Source organism: Mustela lutreola, chromosome 2 (assembly GCF_030435805.1).
Source record: "Mustela lutreola isolate mMusLut2 chromosome 2, mMusLut2.pri, whole genome shotgun sequence".
Taxonomy (NCBI): domain Eukaryota; kingdom Metazoa; phylum Chordata; class Mammalia; order Carnivora; family Mustelidae; genus Mustela; species Mustela lutreola.
This window is the reverse complement of record NC_081291.1, coordinates 17,816,255-17,835,467: the sequence shown is the minus strand read 5'-3', so window position 1 is coordinate 17,835,467 and position 19,213 is coordinate 17,816,255. Positions and strand designations below refer to the sequence as shown.

Here is a 19,213-nt window from a genome sequence, read left to right as displayed (position 1 = left end):
TTTTTTTTTAAGATCTTATTTATTTATTTGATAGAGAGGTAGCCAGTGAGCCCAAGTGGGGAGCGTGGGGGATGGCAGAGGGAGAGGAAGAAGCAGGCTCCCCGCTGAGCAGGGAGCCCATTGTGGGACTCCATCCCAGGATCCTGGGATTGTAACCTGACTTGAAGGCAGGCCCTTAACTGACTGGGTCACCCAGGTGCCCCCACTTGGAATACTTTTAAAAAATAGATTACTGGGCTTCATGGATATACGTTGTTAACTATTAAGTGTGGTATGAAAACTGAAAATCTTTATTTTCAAAAAGTACTCTAAATGGTTGTCAGGCCTTATGTTGAGAAATGCTGGGTAGTGAGGCTATCATTCTAGCACAAACATGGTTTAGATCTTTTTTTTTTTTTAAAGATTTTATTTATTTATTTGACACACGGAGAACACAAGTAGACAGAGAGAGAGGGGGAAGCAGGCTCCCTGCTAAGCAGAGAGCCTGATGCAGGGCTCGATCCCAGGACCCAAGCGGAAGGCAGAGGTTTAACCCACTGAGCCACCCAGGCTGAAGTGTTATCTTTTTTATAGCATATTTTAAAACGGCCATCTAGCTTTTAAATTTTTTAAAAATAATATAGCAAGAATCCAAACCACTTTAATTATCCCCGTCTGCTTCTACGTAGTGGACCTCCCTCCCTGCATGTATGCCTACCTGTTTCAGGCTGTTTTATCTGTAGCCTATTTGCCACCCTTTTGGAGTGTGGCATATAGGACCATCCTTCTGTTGCTGGTCTCCATGGTTTTGTAGCTTGCCATTATTAGACAAAGCCCCCTTATGCTTGAGGCCAACTTCCCACAAAACTGTTCTGCTATACTGTTGTCTGCTTTTCGCCATGCTCCCAGCTCAGTTCATTTTTGTCTTTTCCTTTCCAAGTTTGCTTCTGAAGCCCTTCACACCACTTTCCAAGGAATTAAACTCATTCTCCAGGATCCTTTGTTGATTATTTTTATTCGACTATATTTTCTATCTGAGGCTGAGGATGAGAAGGGAACATCCCTAACAATAATCTCGCAAGAGGCACAGAATTGGAGCAGTAAAGCTAATGAGGGCCCTTTTGACAGACAGTATTGCCTTTGACTGAAAGGCTGCCATGAGACATTGCCTGGCAGATTGCTGGAGGGAAACAAAGCAGAAGACTCATTATTAATTAGTAAGCCATCAATGAAGTGCTCATATTTACATTTTAAATGACTAAACGTTTTAAAAGCCAGAGAATTACATGTTCACGTGTTGTTTCTTCTAGTTCTCTGCATTAAGATTCAAAAGGCTTTATAATTTTAGTTTTAATTTGCATTTCCCTTATGTGTAGGTTTGAGCATTTTTCTATATTGTATAAAGTAAAATTTAAATACTCTTGGTAATTTCAAAATAAGAGATTAAATCTTTCAACTAGAGGTTATACTATATTTACTTGAGTTTATTTCAGTTTTTCTTTTTCAAGATTTTTAAATTAATTAATTAATTAATTAAGAGCACGAGTGGGGGAGGGGCAAAAGGAGAGGGAGAGAGAGACCCTCAGGCAGAACCTGACCCTTGCTTTCATGACCCTGAGAGCACCATCTCAGCTGAAACCAAGAGTCAGACGCTTAACCGACTGAGCCACTCAGGTACCCTGTTTCAGTTTTCACAATATCCGTATATTTTAAATACTTTTTTTGCTTACATAGCATATTGCTGAATCAGGAAAAAGCTTTACTCTGTTGTGTTATTAAATCCTTGGTAAACCATTTTAGTTTATTATGGAAAATATAAACTATGAAAGAGAGAATAATATAATGAACTGCCATTTACCTTCATGCACCTTCAACTTTATGTAATTTCATTTGTAAATATTCACTTTTTGTTTCTAAAAGCATAGGATTTTTTTTTTAAAGCATAGGATTTTGCGGGAGATTTTGAGGGAAAGAGGGGGAGGGATAGAGAATTCTAAGGGATGCAGGGTTTGATCTTTACAACCCTGAGATCATGATCTGAACTGAAATCAGTAGTTGAACATTTAACCAACTGAGCCATCTAGGCACCTCATGAGATTTTTTTTTTTTTAGGTAATCTCTGTGCCCAAGATGGGGTTCTGAGATCAAGAGCTGCATGCTCTACCTATCGAGCCAGCCAGGTGTGGCTAAAGAGCTTAGGTCTTTGTATACATTCATTCATCCATTTATTTATTTATTATATGCAGGCTGCATGCCAAGTGTGGAGCTCAACTTGGGGCTTGAACACATGACCCTGAGTCAAGACCTGAGCTGAGATCCAGACAGAGTCAGGGGCCTGACTGACTGAGCCAGCAAGGTGTCCTGGAATAGGATTTTTTATAAAGCATTATAACAGTGTCATTGTCACAACTAGGAAAATTATCAATAATTTTTCAGTGTTATTAAATACCTACTTAGTGTTCAAGCTTCCCTGATTATTTCATGGATGGTTTTTATGTTAATTCATACTTTATATTAATGTATTTTTAAATTAATTTATATTAATAAGTATTCAAAGAAGATTCATACGTGACATTTGGTTGATGTGTCTCTTTCAGGAAATTGGGGCACCCGGGTGGGTTAATAGGTTAAGATTCCAGCTCTTGATTTTGGCTCAGGTCATGATCTCAGGGTTATGAGATCATGGAGCCTGCTTTAGATTCTCTCTCCCTTTTTCCTTGCCCCTCTCCCCCTTTAAAAAATAAAGAAAATTAATAGTTTTCCTCCTTGGTCTCTCTTCCCCCTCTAACCCTTGCCAGTTATTTTTTTACAAAAGTAAGTTGTCTTGTAGACTTCTGTGTTCTAGATTTTGCTAATATGTTCCCTAGGGTATCATTTAACATAGTCTTCTAAATTTCTAGTAAAGTGGAGTTAGAGCTAGATGCTTAGTCTGATTCATCTTTTTTTTTCGGTGTGGGGGGGGGTGGTCAGTAGTGCTTAATAGACAGTGTTGTGTTCCTCCCTCTGGGAGGCATGGAGGCATACAGTATCTGGTTGTTTCTGCTTGTAATAGACTGATGTTGATGTTCAGTGCCTCGAATCATGCTATCATTACAGCTTAACCAAGCTTTAGCATTTAAATTTTGAAAAAATTATAAAGTAGGTATTCTAATACATAGATTTAGGTGCTTACTGTTTTTTAGGTAATTTTTCGTAAAAGACTGTTACTCTGTCATTCCTACTTCATTTATTAGCTGGAATACTGAGAAATTTAACTCACCAGTAATTAGAAAGGCAGAGTAAATTCTTAATTTTCTTTTTCTGTTTACCAGAATCATTTAGCTCTTAATCTTTGTTTGCAGGTAAATCCAGGCAACCTTATTTTAATTTAATGAGTACTTTCAAACTATTTCTCAGATTTCTGAGAGTGATAATTCCTTTCAGTCTCATCTGAATCATTTACTAAGGAAGCAGTTTCTCTGTGAATAATATGAGTAAAGGCTTATATAAGCAATTCTGAAGTAAGACATTTGTGGGTATAGTTCGTTATCAGAAGCCTGTGAAAGACTGACCTCTTCTTTGGAAAGAGGAGACACTCCCGTTTCTCTCCCTGTGTTGTGCTGAAAGAACCAGTGGAAGTCCCTTTGCTCTAATAGGGTTGTGACAGTCAGGCATGTGTTATTCTGTTGTTGCAGATTGCTTGGCATTTCTGACCTACTCCTTCCTCAGAAGTTAGGAAAGGAAGATACTAACCAACCAAAAAATGGGACTTAAGGATTAAGTTCTGTGTACCAAGATTAAATCAAGATATTGATTTAATTGACTTGGGACAAAGGTCCCTCTTACATGTAAAGGCCATTTTTTAAGCTATAACTAGTTCCTTTCCAAATTATTTATTATTTCTGTGGCTTATTGGACGCTTTCCTTAATTTCCAAATTGAAGCTTAATCAAAATACATACTAATTTCCTGAGTGGTGTGCTTTATAAAGCCACACCTTTTTTTTTAAAGATAGATGTGAGGAGGGGCAGAGGGAGAGGGCGGGAGAAAGAAGAATCTTCAGCAGGCTCCATGCTGAGAACAGAGCTGACACAGAGCTCAGTCTCAGGACCTTGAGCTCATGACATGAGCTGAAATCAAGGGTCGGATGTTTAACTGCCTGAGCCACCTAGGTGTCCCTAAAGCCACACATTCTGCTGGCTACTAGGGCTGTATATAATAGTTTTTTTTTTTTTTTTTAAGATTTTATTTATTTATTTGACAGACAGAGATTACAAGTAGGCAGAGAGGCAGGCAGAGAGAATGAAGCAGGCTCCCTGCTGAGCAGAGAGCCCAATGCGGGGCTCGATCCCAGGACCCTGAGATCATGACCTGAGCCGAAGGCAGTGGCTTTAACCCACTGAGCCACCCAGGCGCCCCTGTATATAATAGTTTTAAACAAACCTGGTCTTTGCCCTCAAGGCATCTAATGAGCGGTCTTAGCAACAACATGATTCTTTTGTGGGGCTTTAACAGCAATGTGCATGGGATGTATTAGGAGCATGGCAGAAGACAGGAATAGCTTCATAGGGAACGTGGCTTGTGGCAGACCCTGGAGGCGATAGTATCAAGCCCACAGAGTAGGTAGTGACATACAAGAAAGGCTGCAGAGTTTGGAAGAATGGTTGGAAGTGTGGGGTGCATCTCCTGGTTAAATAAAACAGGATAACCTGAGAGGTAGAGCATGAGCTCTGCATTCAGACTGCCTAATCCTAGCTAGCACATAGTAGTAATGATAGTAGGGGCACCTCGGTGGCTCAGTTGGTTAAGCAGCTGACTCTTGATTTCGGCTCAGGTCATGATCTCAGGGTCCTGGGCCTGAGCCCTGTGTCAAGCTCTGCACTCAGTGGGGAATCTGTTGGAGAGTTCTTTCGCTCTTTCCCTCTCACTCTGCCCCTCCCCTTGCTCTCTTTCTCAAAATGAATAAATCTTAAAGAAAAAAAAAAGCCCAAAACCAAAACAAAGTGTTATAACCATAGTTAACAATTACTGATCACTTACAGGCTAAACAGACCGGTCTTAAGCCCTTAACATATATATGTCATTTGACCTTCACAAAAAACTGTAATGGGCCATTGTATTCATGAAGAAATTGATCGTTGGATTAGTAAATCACTCCAGACTACATAAATAAAAATGGGGTCAGGATTAGAACCCAGATCAGCTTGACTCCACAGCCCACACTCTCTATTACTGAGCTATACTTTGCCTGGAATTAAAATGGGGCAAAAATCAAAGTAAGTGTTGAATAAAAGATATGGTGAAAGAAGCATTCAAATTTATTAATATTGAATCATACGGAAGTGGGTGAGATTAGACAGACAACATTAGAATGTTATGCTTGAATATTTACATAAAAAAAATTGGGGAGCGAGAAAAGGTAAATAGATGAATTTACCAGATTTAGGACAATAGTAGGACCAAGGAGAGCACAGACACTGATGAATTTGAGCAAATGACTTTTAAGCATATAGAAACCAGATAAATTTTCCTTATACCTGAAGAACGGTATAATAGTTCACTGCCTTTGGATGTGTGGACTCCTTTTCTAGATGATGTAAAATATCTTAGACTTAAGAAAAACAGGATACTTCATGGAATGGGTTCTTCTTCTTTTTTTTTTTAAAAGATTTTATTTATTTATTTGACAGATAGAGATCACAAGTAGACCGAGAAGCAGGCGGTGGGGGTGGGGTTAGCAGGCTCCCGCGAAGCAGAGAGCCCGATGCGGGGCTTGATCCCAGGACCCTGGGATCATGACCTGAGCCGAAGGCAGAGGCTTTAACTGAGCCACCCAGGCGCCCCCAGGGTTCTTCATTTTGACTGGAGTGGACCTTAATGTCATAGTATTTAATGTTTTATGAAGATTTTGACACTGTTTTCTTACACTGAGAAAATACCCTCATATGTTTTGTAGAGCTCTGTTTTAATTTCCACGTCTTTACAGTTCATTTGCGTTGAGTGCTAACACTAAGTTTTCACTTTTGTTGAAGGTAGAAGACAAATTAACTAATGATTTTCTTCTCTTTAGGCGTAGGTTTGATCTACAGAATCCATCCCGAATGGATCGGAATGTTGAAATGTTTATGAACATTGAGAAAACATTGGTGCAGGTAACTCAGAGAGTTTAATTATTAAAATTGTTTTCCATTTAATATACTCTCAGTTCTAAAATTGGCATTATTGGACTGCCAAAAGATCAAAGGAAGAAAGATTTTCTGAAATCTGGTCTGTTATTTTTATGGGTTTTGGGGAATTAGAGCTATAAAGTATGACTAAAATTTGTCGTTTATAGAATATTGATCTTAAACGTCTTGTGAAATAATCTGTGGTATTTTCTTTATTTTGATACTTATATAGAGAGAGAGGGTGATAGGAAGGGGCAGAGGGAGAGGAAGAGAATCTTAACAGAGAATCTTACAGGGCTTGATCTCATGACCTGAGCCAAAATTAAGAGTCAAATGATTAATTGAGTCACCCAGATGCCCTGATTCTTTCTTTCTTTATTTCACTTAATCCGTTATTTGAATCTCTTTCATATTTAATATAAACACTCTCAATCTACTGGTTACTCATTTATTTATATAGTCTTTTTTCTTTTTTTTTTTTTAAAGATTTGTTTCAGGGTTGTACCATTAATACAGATCTTACTTCCCTAACTAGGTATAATCTGGAAGAGAGAACACTTAGTATTCTTCTTTTCTTTCTAGTATTTTTATTGATTGGTAATTTTTAATGATTACTGAATTGGCCTTCTTGGGGAGAGGCAGCTGGCAAAGATTCAGCTAGGTATTATCATTAACTTGATGCCTGAAATTTGTCTCATGAACTGCTAGCTAGAGAAACAATTTTTGTGGTTGGTTCACTGATTTTTTTTAATGATGATTTGAGGAGTTAATATGCATGTTTTAATTATTGCTATTTGTAAGTTTAGAAATGGAAAGAGGAACTATAAGTAACTTAAATAATGAGCCAAAATGGCATTCCCCTGGGGTCCTCTCCCCTCTCACCCAATAAAAGGTATCGATGGAAACACTACATTAGATTTGGACTGTTAAGGTCAATTCAGGTAAGATTGGCTATAGAAGTATCAGTATGTGAGTGTGGTACCTTAAAGAAAAATAAAAGGAATTTCTTTAGGTTGTGATTCTGAACATTTTTTGCCCAGGTGTACTTAGCTGCAGAGACGGGATCTGAGGATGGCATTAAGTGGCTTTTTGAACGCCTAGGTTTTATATTGAAATGAGACCTCTGCAGTCTATACTAAAAAGCATCTTCCCATTTTAAACACTATGGCTTTTAATGTCAACTTTGGCCGTTAGGGTAATTCATTAATAATGTGACATCATTTCAAAACCAAGAGAATTTCAAAATCTGGTTTTTTTTTTTCCTTAGAACAATTGTCTGACCAGACCCAACATCTACCTCATTCCAGACATTGATCTGAAGTTGGCTAACAAATTGAAGGATATTATCAAACGACATCAGGTAATAAAACATGATCACTTCAGAAAATTGTATAGTATTAAGCTTATAAATTTCAATAATAATGTCTTTTATTTTCTGTATTTATCTGCATTAAATGAAAGTTCTCTCTCTTTGGGTTCTTACAGTACTAAGTTTTTTCTCTCCACTCACCTCCAGTTCTTATCCTAGAAGCATTTTTCTTCCCCCTTAGCTTTGTTGAGATATAATTGACACCTAACTCTGTGTAAGTTTAAGGTATACAATATAGTGATTTGATGCGCGTATTTATCCAAAATTAGCATTTAATAAACATTGGTATGGAGTCATTGTATTCCTATTGTAAATACGCTTATGTAATTTATTTATTTTTTTAAAGATTTATTTAATTTTATTTAAAAAAATTATTTTTAAAGATTTTGTTTATTTGAGAGAGGAGAGGAGAGAATAAGCACGAGTATGGGCGAGGAGCAGAGGGAGAGGGAGAAGCAGATTCCCTGCTGAGCAAGGAGCCTGACGTGGGACTTGATCCCAGGACCCCGAGATCATGACCCGAGCTGAAGGAAGACACTTAACTGACTGAGCCAGCCAGGCACCCCTAAGCCACCCAGGCACCCCTAGATTTATTTCTTTGAGAGAGAATAAGTGCATGAGTGAATGCAGGCTGCAGGGGCAGAGAGAGAGGGAGAGAGAATCGCAGGCAGACTCCCTGCTGAGTGCAAACCCAATAAGACCCTGAGATCATGACCTTATCCAAAATCAAGAGTTTGATGCCTAATGGACTGAGCCATCCAGGTGCCCCTGGGTTTATATAATTTAAAGAGACCATGTGATCTATATTACTCTAATCAGAAAGTCAAAGTAGAAGTTGATGACAAAGTTGTTGGTAAGAGGAGATAAAAAATTATTTCAAGAAAACCTATCTTTCCTCACCCCCGCCACCCCATTGGTATGTATTATATTTACATTTGTGGACTGGAAAATTCTGTTTTCCCCATAAGCTTACATTCTCTTGATTCACATGTGCCAGTGCTATCTTTGGATGTCTTTCCCTCCCTCCTCTAACCTCATTTTAGGCTGAGACTTTGGGTATTTACTGCATGTAAATACCCAAATACCCAGTTTGTGGCTACATGTGGCTGAACTATAAGCAACCCCGTATCATGGTGAACTAGCTGAGGAGACCCAGGTAGAAGATAATTTTCTGAAACAACATCATTTGAGTGGCAAAGTTTTACTAATCCTTAGGATTAGTTGAGAAACCTCCTGAGATACCTTTATTTTTTCTTCTGCAGGAGAGATTGCCAGTTGTGTTATGTTTCAGTAATAAGTAAATACCGTTCAAGTTCCTAAAGCAAGGATTTCTAATACTGTTTACATTTGGAGATTTAGTAGTGTTGTCTTACATGCAATATCCCTACCAAAGAGAAAAATGAGATAATTGTGCTATCGAGTCAGGCAGTCTCAAGTCCACTTTTTTGTCCCACCAGCATTTTGACTTTGAACCAGTCACTTAACTTTCTTTTCTCTTTGGGACTGCTTACTGGAGTGGCTGTCAAGTGTAGTTGAATTATATCTAGAATGTTAGAAGGCCGAGACAGAACAAATTAACCTGCTGGATATTACCTCCAAGCTGAAATTACCTACTCTTATTGCTACTATGTTAATCCTGGAAAAAGCTTATGTATTTTCTACAGCTGATACTGAACATTTAGTTCCCATTTTTCTTAAAGGCCTGGCTTAGCGATTGTATTCTAGGAATAACCTCTAAAGGGACATAAGGATCTTCCTGGTTTCATAGGCTCTTAGGGAAGAGACAGTAAGCTAATAATATTATTGAATACTGATGATTAGGCCTTTCCTCAAACATTGAAAATGCATTAAGAACTCCAGTGTTTGAGTATTTAGAGTGTACCTGTCCATATCATTACCTCATTGCTAAATTGTTATAATTCTTGTGAAATAGGTATTATTACTACCTTATTTCACAGAAGACACCGAAGCACAAAAAACACTTAGATATTTACATCACCCAAGTCATAAATGGTAGAGCTGAAGTTCAGTTCCAGGCCTAACGGACTCCAGATGTTGTGCTCCTCTGACATCCCTTTTTCAGCGTCTCTTGTGGTTGTTCATAAGTGTGCCCAAATACTTGTAATAATTGAGAATGCCTTGCTTTATTGTAACTAATTCATTTTAGAGAGTCCTAGATTTTAGAATTTTAGAATTTCTCTTCAGTTAGAAATAGCATTGTGTTCTTCTGATTGTAATAATTAGTAAATATTCACTGTCAAAGATAAAATTCAGGAAATACATTAAAATGCTGCTTATACCTGATTTTAAGACACAACACACACAAAAAGACTTGTCCTCATTCTTATGATCTCTGGAATGAACACTTTTATATCTAAATAGCTTCCAAGTAGGGGCGCTTTGGTGGCTCAGTTGGTCAAGTGCCTGACTCTTGATTTGGGCTTGGGTCATGATCTTGGGATCTTGGGATTGAGCCCTGTGTTGAGCTCTACACTCAGCAGAGTCCAATTGCCCTTTTCCCTCCCTCATCTTGTGCGTTCTCCCTGTCTCAAAGAAGTAAATAAAACCTTTAAAAAAAAAGGCTTCCAAGTCATATTCTAGATTGTATGCAGTAGTCTAGCTGTGGCCTAGCTAGACCTTAACCTTAGTATTTATGTCATCCACTATTCTAGCATCAACTTAAAAAACAGTAGTGTACATACATGTTAGAGCCAAGTGAAATGTCCATTTTATATGTATATAGCTGTAAGTTATGGCTCATGGTCATAGTCTTGCATTATTCAGATAATTCTGATGATTTCGGAGTAACTTTTAGATTTAGAAAGACTCGTACTACAGACAAGGTTTCCTAGAGAGATACACAGAGAATTAGGTAAGAAGTACTTGCATTATTTTTCTATACAACAATATAAGCTGTGTCTATAGAAAATTTACATGTTTTTATTTGTTCTTGTTAATAATTATTTTCTTTGACTAAAAATAAAAATATTATAGTCTTGATATATATGTGTGTGTGTATATATGTATAACATAATAAAGTAATGCCTTTATGATTCTTAGGCAATTTGTATCTGGCATTGCATAGTCTGTTTGCCATGTGCTTTCCCCTTATGTTGTTCATTTGCTTTCCAGGGGACTTTTACTGATGAGAAGTCAAAAGCTTCCCACCACATTTATCCATATCCTTCCTCACAAGAGGATGGTAAGTTAATTTCTGGTTATGAACTCCTACTTCACTAGATTTTAAGTTTTATCAGAGATTTAAACAATATTACTAGCTTTTTGAAAAAGAGACTTTTAAGTATTAAATAACTTACACAGATTATTTAGATGTAGTGTTCTATTTTTTTTGCTGAATTGGTCTAAGCAAACTAATTCTTTGATATCCAACTTTCTGATCATTGGACTTTTTATATCTTTCTTTGTTATTATCTGGGTGTTAAGTTTAGGTGTGCCTTATGTATTAATTTTGTTAATGTTTGCTGTGTTGTTTGTGTTCTAAAAATTAAAAGACCTTGCAAAATGAAAGAAAATTTCTGGGGAAGATGGGCTTACTGGCTGTCTGAATGTGGCCCATCAGCAATATTTTAGTTTGGTGAATTTATAATGGTTCAGATTCTGAACTTCAGCTTTTCTATCCTGCAGGTTGATTTTCTCAGTGGCCAGAGTTCGATAGGGCTATGGAAACTGATTTGTTGAGAAAGAAAATATGAATTAAATATGAATTAATAAACTGAATTAAAATAAATTGAAATAAAATATGAATTAATAAATTAACCAGATTAATTTGAGAAATAGGTCTTCTATAAGGGTTCAAGTCTTCTGGTTAACATGTCCCTTTAGGACATCTGTATAAGAAGCTAAGTTATAGAACCTAGATGCCCATCAACAGATGAATGGATCAAGAAGATGTGGTATATATACACAATGGAATACTATGCAGCCATCAAAAGAAATGAAATCTTGCCATTTGCGACAACATGGATGGAACTAGAGCGTATCATGCTTAGCGAAATAAGTCAAGCAGAGAAAGACAACTATCATATGATCTCCCTGATATGAGGAAGTGGTGATGCAACAGAGGGGCTTAAGTGGGTAGGAGAAGAATCAATGAAACAAGATGGGATTGGGAGGGAGACAAACCATAAGTGACTCTTGATCTCACAAAACAAACTGAGGGTTGCTGGGGGGAGGGAGTTTGGGAGAAGGGGTGGGGTTATGGACATTGGGGAGGGTATGTGCTTTGGTGAGTGCTATGAAGTGTGTAAACCTGGTGATTCACAGATCTGTAGCCCTGGGGATAAAAATATATGTTTATAAAAATAAAAAATTATTAAAAAAAAAAAAGAAGCTAAGTTATATCAGATTTGAGTTGCTAATTACCCCATGCTGAGTATTTTTTCTGACCAGTGCAGTTATGCTGGAAGTCAGTGACAACAAGATTACCAGACAGTCCCTGTATGTTTGAAAATTAAGAAATATATTGCCAAGTAATCTATGGGTCAAAGAAGAAATTACAATGGAAATAGAAAATCTTTGTAACTAAATAATTATTTAAATATCATATAATATTATAATATTATGTATTGTAATAAAATATTAATTATTTAAATAATTAACTAAATAATTAAATGATTGATAAAGTACAAGAATGTTAAATTTTGTTGGATACAGCTGAGGCTCTGCCCAGAGGAAAATTTATATCTTTAAATGTGTATGTTAGGAAAGAAGAAAGACCGAAAAATCAGTGATTCACCCATCTTTCTCAAGAGATGGGAAAAAGAACAGCAAATTAAACCTAAGGAAAGAAGGAAATAATTAAGGGTAGAAATTAATGATGTGGAAAATATACAGGAGCAAAGTGCTCAGCAGTGTTAGAAATGGTTCTCAGGAGGGGCGGCCTGGGTGGCTCAGTGGGTTAAGCCTTTGCCTTCGGCTCAGGTCATGATCTCAGGGTCCCAACCCCACGTGGGGCTCTCCGCTCAGCAGAGAGCCTACTCCCCCCCCCCCCCAACTCATGATCTCTCTCTGTCAAATAAATAAATAAAATAAAATAAAATAAAATAAAATAAAATAAATGGTTCTCAGGAAAGATCAGTAAGGCTATTCAAATCGTGCTGCAAATAAGCAGGAGAAAAAGAACAGATAATGTCAGGAAAGGAAGAGGGACATTTTACGGATCCTACAGATGTTGAAAACAATTGATAGGTGAGGTTGCTTGATTGCTTGTGCATGGTGGCCAATCTAAGGAAACCATTGCCTCATCCAGAGTCATCAAGTTTTACAACCAACTCTTCTAAGAGTTTTACAGCTTTAGCTGTTACATTTAGGTTTTTTCATCATTAGTTTGATAGGTAAAAGTTTTATTTTATTTGTTATAGTCAAAAATCACAGCTCTGTGATTATTACGCTTTTATAAAGTGAGAAACTTCAGCTTGCCTTTAGTGTTTAACTGGTTGTTTCTCCGCCTTTTTCCTGTTAGGTAATAGCAACTGGTGTCCACTAGGTGGGGGTGGTGGATAGCTATGATGTTAGAATACTTGGTTGCGGGCTCTGTTTCTCTAATAAGTGTTTTAGCATGTGAGCTTTTAGAGAAAAATTGCCTTTTACAAAAGATTTTAACTGTAATTGTTACATCTGGCTATTTAGTGATTCCTTCGTGGTGCTAGTTTTATTTTTCTATTTTAATACAACTTAGTTCACTGCGTATTGATGATGCTTGCTTGGTATTATCAGTAGTCAAAGCAGCTGTTAAGAGATAGCATTTGGAGGCTGTTTTTGAAATATAAGACATGATTTGGCACACTGTACAATTTACCTTAGAATAACTGTCAGGTAAATGTTGACTCTCAGCAAAGCCTTGTGCTGGGCTCCTTACAAGTACTTGTTTTCAGGTAAGTGTGCAGATGATAACAGTACCAGCCACAAACACATTAGAAGTCGTATCATGAAACCCTTAAAAAGGCAGTATACATACTTTAATGAGGATTAGTCAAAATTTAAAATAAAAGGTGGTATTTAATTGGCCTTAATCTCTTGGTGAGATTTGGGTGAGATGCTGGAAGGGAGTTGTTATTGTTGTCATTGTTAAGCGAAAGCATAGAGGTAATAAATTACGAACTTTGAGGGAAAGGAAATGGCAAAGTTTGGCTGTGTATCTCAGTGTCATGGGAGAGAAGAGTAGGTAGTGAGAGGACAAAGCTCTAGTGTAGAGTATAGCATAGAGTTTTGTTTTATTAGGTGGATGAGGGTGAGGGTAGATAATATTGATGATTTTGGTGGAGAGAAATGTGCAACTATGGCTGTATTCGGAAAATTTCCTGGGAGCTGATTTCTGGAGTGTATGATCTAAGGAGACTGGTCAGAGAGCAAGACCTTTGGGACACTCTGAGTTAAATTGCTGAGTGAGGGAAAATTGTGTCATTGGATGAGATAAACATTTATTTATTTATTTATTTATCAGGAGAGCAAAGGAAATATGATGGCAAGCCAAGGATGGTCCATGGGAATATAAAGAAAGCATTTTAAAATGCAGGAGGTTGACAATGGAACTGTCCTATAAAGAAATAAAAGTGAGGCCTGAGACAAGGGTTTTGGATTTGTCAGTAAAGAAATAATTGGTAACCTTTGAGAATGAAGTTTTGGTAACTTGCCAGTGAGAGTAAGCTGTAGAGTTGGTGGAAGGTCACCAGTTTCTTAGAATGTGTGACAGGGAAAAGAAAGTAGAGGATGCCACCTAGCAGGTAGCCTGCCTTTATCTTTCAAGATTTGGCTTTATAGTTTATTTCTGGGGCAGAACAAAAGTAAACTGAAGTGCATAATAGAGTTGAAACCTAGAAGGGATAGAAGGATTGATTTAGGAATATGGGTTGAATTACTGGTTTTAGCAGAAAGAATATTTCCTTAGAGATGAAAATTTTTGAAAAATTGAGATACTTATCAGAAGAGGAATCTAAATCTTAACTCAGAACATTTATTTAGATGAGTGGATATGTCCCTTAGGTTTCCTTATCTTTACTCTTGTAGTTCATTTGACTTGAGAATTTCAAATGTTCCATCTTTGAGTTCTCAGATCTTTCTTCGGGTTGGTCTAATCTAATGCTGTATCCTCTAGTGGAATTTTCAATTCAGATACTCTATTCTTTAACTCCAGAATTTTTTTTTTTTAAGATTTTATTTTTATTAATTTGACAGAGACACAGCAGGAGAGGGAACATAAACTGGGGGAGTGGGAGAGTGAGAAGCAGCCTCCCTGCTGAACAAGGAGCCTGATGTGGGGTTTGATCCCGGGACTCTGGGATCATGACCTGAGCCGAAGGCAGACGCTTAAAGACTGAGCCACCAGGCACCCCTAACTCAGAATTTTTGTTTGATTCTTTTTTATAGTTTCCATCATGTTGTTGATATTCTGTTATTGTTCATGCATCATTTTCCTTGTTCAGCTGTTTAATGTGTTCTTTTGTAGTGCATTGAATTTCTCTAAAACCACTATTTTAATTTCTGTGTATTAATTTCATATTCTGTCAACTTTACTGAATTCATTTATGCTAAGAGTTATTTGGTATAGTCTTTAGGATTTTCTAAATATAGTAGGATGAATTCTGCAAATTCTGATCGTTTCGCTTCTTCTCCAATTTGGATGCCTTTTATTTCCTTTTCTTGCCTAATTGCTGTGGCTAGGACTTCCAATACTGTGTTGAATAAAAATGGTGAAAGTGGGTATCCTGATCTTGTTTCTGAGGTTAGGGGAAAAACTTTCAGCTTTTCACCATTGAGTATGATGTTAGCTGTTGGGCTTGTCATATATGGCCTTTATTATGTTGAGGTATGTTCCCTCTATCCCACTCCCTATCAAGAATTTTTATTCGTAAGTGGATGTTGAACTTTGTCAAATGATTTTTTTTCTATATCTGTTGAGGTGATCATAGGTTTTTTGTCCTTCATTTTGTTAATATGGTATATTACTCTAGATTGATTTGCTGGTATTGGACCATCCTTGCATCCCTGGAATAAATCCCAGTTGCTGTGATGTGTGATCTCTTTAATGTATTGTTGAATTTGGGTTGATCAGGTATATTGGCCTATAATTTTTTTTTTTCTTGGCACCCTTGTCTGGTTTTGGTATCTGGATAATGTTGGCCTTGTAAAATAAGTTTGGAATGTTCCTTTCTCTTATTTTTTGGAAGAGTTTGAAAGGATTGGTATTAAATCTTCTTGGAATATTTAATAGAATTCATTAGTGAAGCCATTTGGTCTGGGACTTCTGTTTGTAGGGGGTTTTTTAGTTAAGAATTCAATCTCTTTACTAGTAATAAGTCTGTTCAGATTCTCTGTTTTTTCATGATTCACTCTTACATGGTTATATGTTTCTAGGAATATAGATGTTCTAGATTGTACAGTTTGTTGGTGCTTAATGGTTTGTAGTAGTTTCTTAAAATCTTATTTTTTTTTAAAGATTTTATTTATTTATTTGACACAGGGAGAGAGATCACAGGTAGAGAGGCAGGCAGAGAGAGAGGGGGAAGCAGGCTCCCTGCCAAGCAGAGAGCCCAATGTGGGTCTCGATCCCAGGACCCTAAGATCATGACCTGAGCTGAAGGCAGAGGCTTTAACCCACTGAGCCACCCAGGTGCCCTACAGTCATTTTTTTTTTTTTTTAAAGATTTTATTTATTTATTTGTCGGAGAGAGAGCGAGCGAGAGCGAGCACAGGCAGACAGAGTGGAAGGCAGAGTCAGAGGGAGAAGCAGGCTCCCCGCGGAGCAAGGAGCCCAATGTGGGATGCTGGGATCATGACCTGAGCTGAAGGCAGCTGCTTAACCAACTGAGCCACCCAGGCGTCCCCCTACAATCATTTTTGTTTCCTTTTTTTATAAAGAGAAATGAAAGTTTATTTATTTATTTATTTATTTAGGATTTTATTTATTTGACAGAGAGAGAGATCACAAGTAGGCAGGGGTTGGGGGAAGCAGGCTCCCTGCCAAGCAGAGAGCCTAATGCAGGGCTCGATCCTGGGACCCTGAGATCATGACCTGAGCGGAAGGCAGAGGTTTAACCCACTGAACCACCCAGGCACCCCAGTCGTTTTTATTTCTATAGTATCAGTTTTACCATCTCTTTCATTTCTGATTTTATTCATTTGCGCCCTTTCTCTTTTTTCAATGACAAGTCAATTTTATTTTTTAAAAGATTTTATTTATTTGTCAGAGAGAGAGAGAGCAAGTGAGCGCAGAAACGGGGAGCACCAGAGGTGGAGGGAGAAGCAGGCTCCATGCTGAGCAGGGAACCCAATACAGGACTTGATCCTAGGACCTCGAGATCATGGTCTGCGCTGAGATACTCAACCCGTGGAGCCACCCAGGCATCCCAATTTTGTTTATTTTTTTCAAGTGACCAACTCTTGGTTTTTCTGATCTTTTCTATTGTCTTTTAGTCTCTGTTTTATTCATTTCTGCTCTGATTTTTATTTGTTTTTGTTTTTTGGCACCAAAGTAAGGTTCATTGAGTGATAGCAAAATGATAATACAAAACTCCCAAAGAGGGAGGGGACCCAAAGGGGTTGCCCTCTGCTCAGATTTTGGATACTTCCTGCCTTCTACTAACTTTGGGCTTCATTTATTCTTCTTTTTCTAGTTCCTCGAGGTATAAAGTTAGGCTGTTTATTTGAAATTTTTCATGTTTCTCTGCCTGCCTCTCTCCCTACTTGTGATCTCTGTCTGTCAAATAAATTAAAATAATGATAATAATAATAATAATAATTAAAAAAAAAAGAGAGAAAAGCCAGAACATAGGATGTATGTTCTACTCTTATTCTTTCTCCCTACCAGGGGAGAAGTTGGCATTTGGGTGCTTTCTCCTGATCATACCCAGTTGACCCAGCTTCTGTCTGTGGCATTACTGGTTTTCTGGTACTTCAGTAAGTCACTTAGATTTTGTTTGTTCTCATTGACCACCACACATCTAAAATATGTCCGTTCCATTAGTGCTCCGAGTCAGGTGAGGCAGGCAGTTCCCCAGGCCCCCAATAATTTGGAATATTGGATGCACACTCACTCTTCTCTTTTCAGCCCAAAGGAGAAGGAGCTGTCCCTCCTGATCCTGCTGAGCTCTGCTGGCTTTGGAGAATTGCTCTTGGGGTTGACAGGGTTGATAGGAAATGGCTTTTCTTACTGTTAAAATGCAGCTATTGTCGACTTGGAGCTTGCCTGAAGTACTGCAACTCCTTAATTGGCTCCTAGAGTGCTCATGAAGACTTCTTAGGTGGTGTATTGGTGTTAAGTCAGTATCTCTGTGGTGCAACAAGTTCTGGGGCCTCCTGTGATGTTACTTTGCCAGTGTTACATCATGTACATTATTCCCTTGATGGCCAAATAACATTACCTTGTTTGGATATACTACCTTTTGTTTAGTCATTTGTAAGTTTATGAACACTTACTTATAATTAATGCTGTGTGTGTGTGTGTGTTGGGGATGGGGAAAAGGAGAGAGAGAATCTCTAACAGACTCCCTTTGAGCGTGGAGCCTGATATGGGACCTGGTCCCATGACCCTGAGATAATGATATGAGCCAGTACCCAAGAATCAGATGTTCAACTAACTGAGATACCCAGGTGCCCCTCTGTGCTTGTATTTTAGTTAGACTATGTCTTTATTGTTAAATTGTGACATTTAATAAATATATTCTCAGTTTGGACTAATTTTTACTCATAAAACTGTGGTGGTTTTATCAGTTCTTTGTAGCATATGATTATATCTGGGAAGAATGTAGATTTGCTACTTGGAAGATTTCCAAAGGCAGTCATTGCCACAGGCTCTATCAAAATCAGCTGTAAAAAAAAAAAAAAAAAGTTATTCTTTTTTCTTTACTTTCTAAAGCTGTACAGCTTTTGAAGATAGATTTAGTATTCTGAAGGGCAGTTCTTACTAGTTAAGAGTCAGTATATTTTGTTTGTTGCTATGTAGTGAGTTATGAAAGACCTCCAGGCGTCCTCTTCACTTTTTCCTTAGCTATTTTGAAGCATTGTGGTGTGAAAATGTGCAGGGAGTGATCCTAATCTTTTGGTACTGGTTGAGACCAGATTTGTGACCCAGGATATGATCTATTCTGGAGAATGTTCTGTGTGCACGAGAGAAGAAGGTGTATTCTGTTGCTTTGGGATGGAATGTTCTGAGTATGTCTGTGAGGTCCTTCTGGTCCAGTGTGTCATTTAAAGCCTTTTCTTCCTTGTTGATCTTTTGCTTAGATGGTCTGTCCATTTCAGTGAGGGCGTGTTAAAGTCCCCTACTATTACTGTATTATTGTCGATGTGTTTCTTTGATTTTGTTATTAATTGGCTTATATAACTGGCTGCTCCCATGTTAGGGGGCATATATATTTAAATTGTTAGATCTTCTTGTTGGATAGGCCCTTTAAGTACTATATAGTCTTTTCTCATCTCTTATTATAGTTTTTGGTTTAAAATCTAATTTGTCTGATACAAGGATTGCCAACCCAGCTTTCTTTTGGTGTCTGTTAGCATAATAAATCATTTTCCACACCCTCACCTTAAATCTGGAGGTGTCTTTGGGTCTAAAATGAGTCTCTTACAGACAGCATATCAGTGGGTCTTGGTTTTTTTGTTTGTTTGTTTTGTTTTGTTTTAATCTAATCTGATACCCTGTGTCTTTTGACTGGGGCATTTAGCCCATTTAATTCAGGGTAACTATTGAAAGATTTGTATTT

General features: G+C 37.6%; 1 protein-coding gene across 3 annotated transcripts in view; it reads left to right on the top strand.

The window, feature by feature from the left end:
- The window catches only part of SMARCC1 (SWI/SNF related, matrix associated, actin dependent regulator of chromatin subfamily c member 1), a 169,685-nt gene that overhangs the window by 27,155 nt on the left and 123,317 nt on the right, over window positions 1-19,213 (top strand). For all 3 annotated transcript variants that reach the window (XM_059160755.1, XM_059160754.1, XM_059160756.1), the window contains exons 4-6: window positions 6,028-6,109; window positions 7,392-7,484; window positions 10,626-10,695. In XM_059160755.1, coding sequence (XP_059016738.1) covers window positions 6,028-6,109; window positions 7,392-7,484; window positions 10,626-10,695 — 245 coding nt within the window. The remainder of the gene's footprint in view (window positions 1-6,027; window positions 6,110-7,391; window positions 7,485-10,625; window positions 10,696-19,213) is intronic.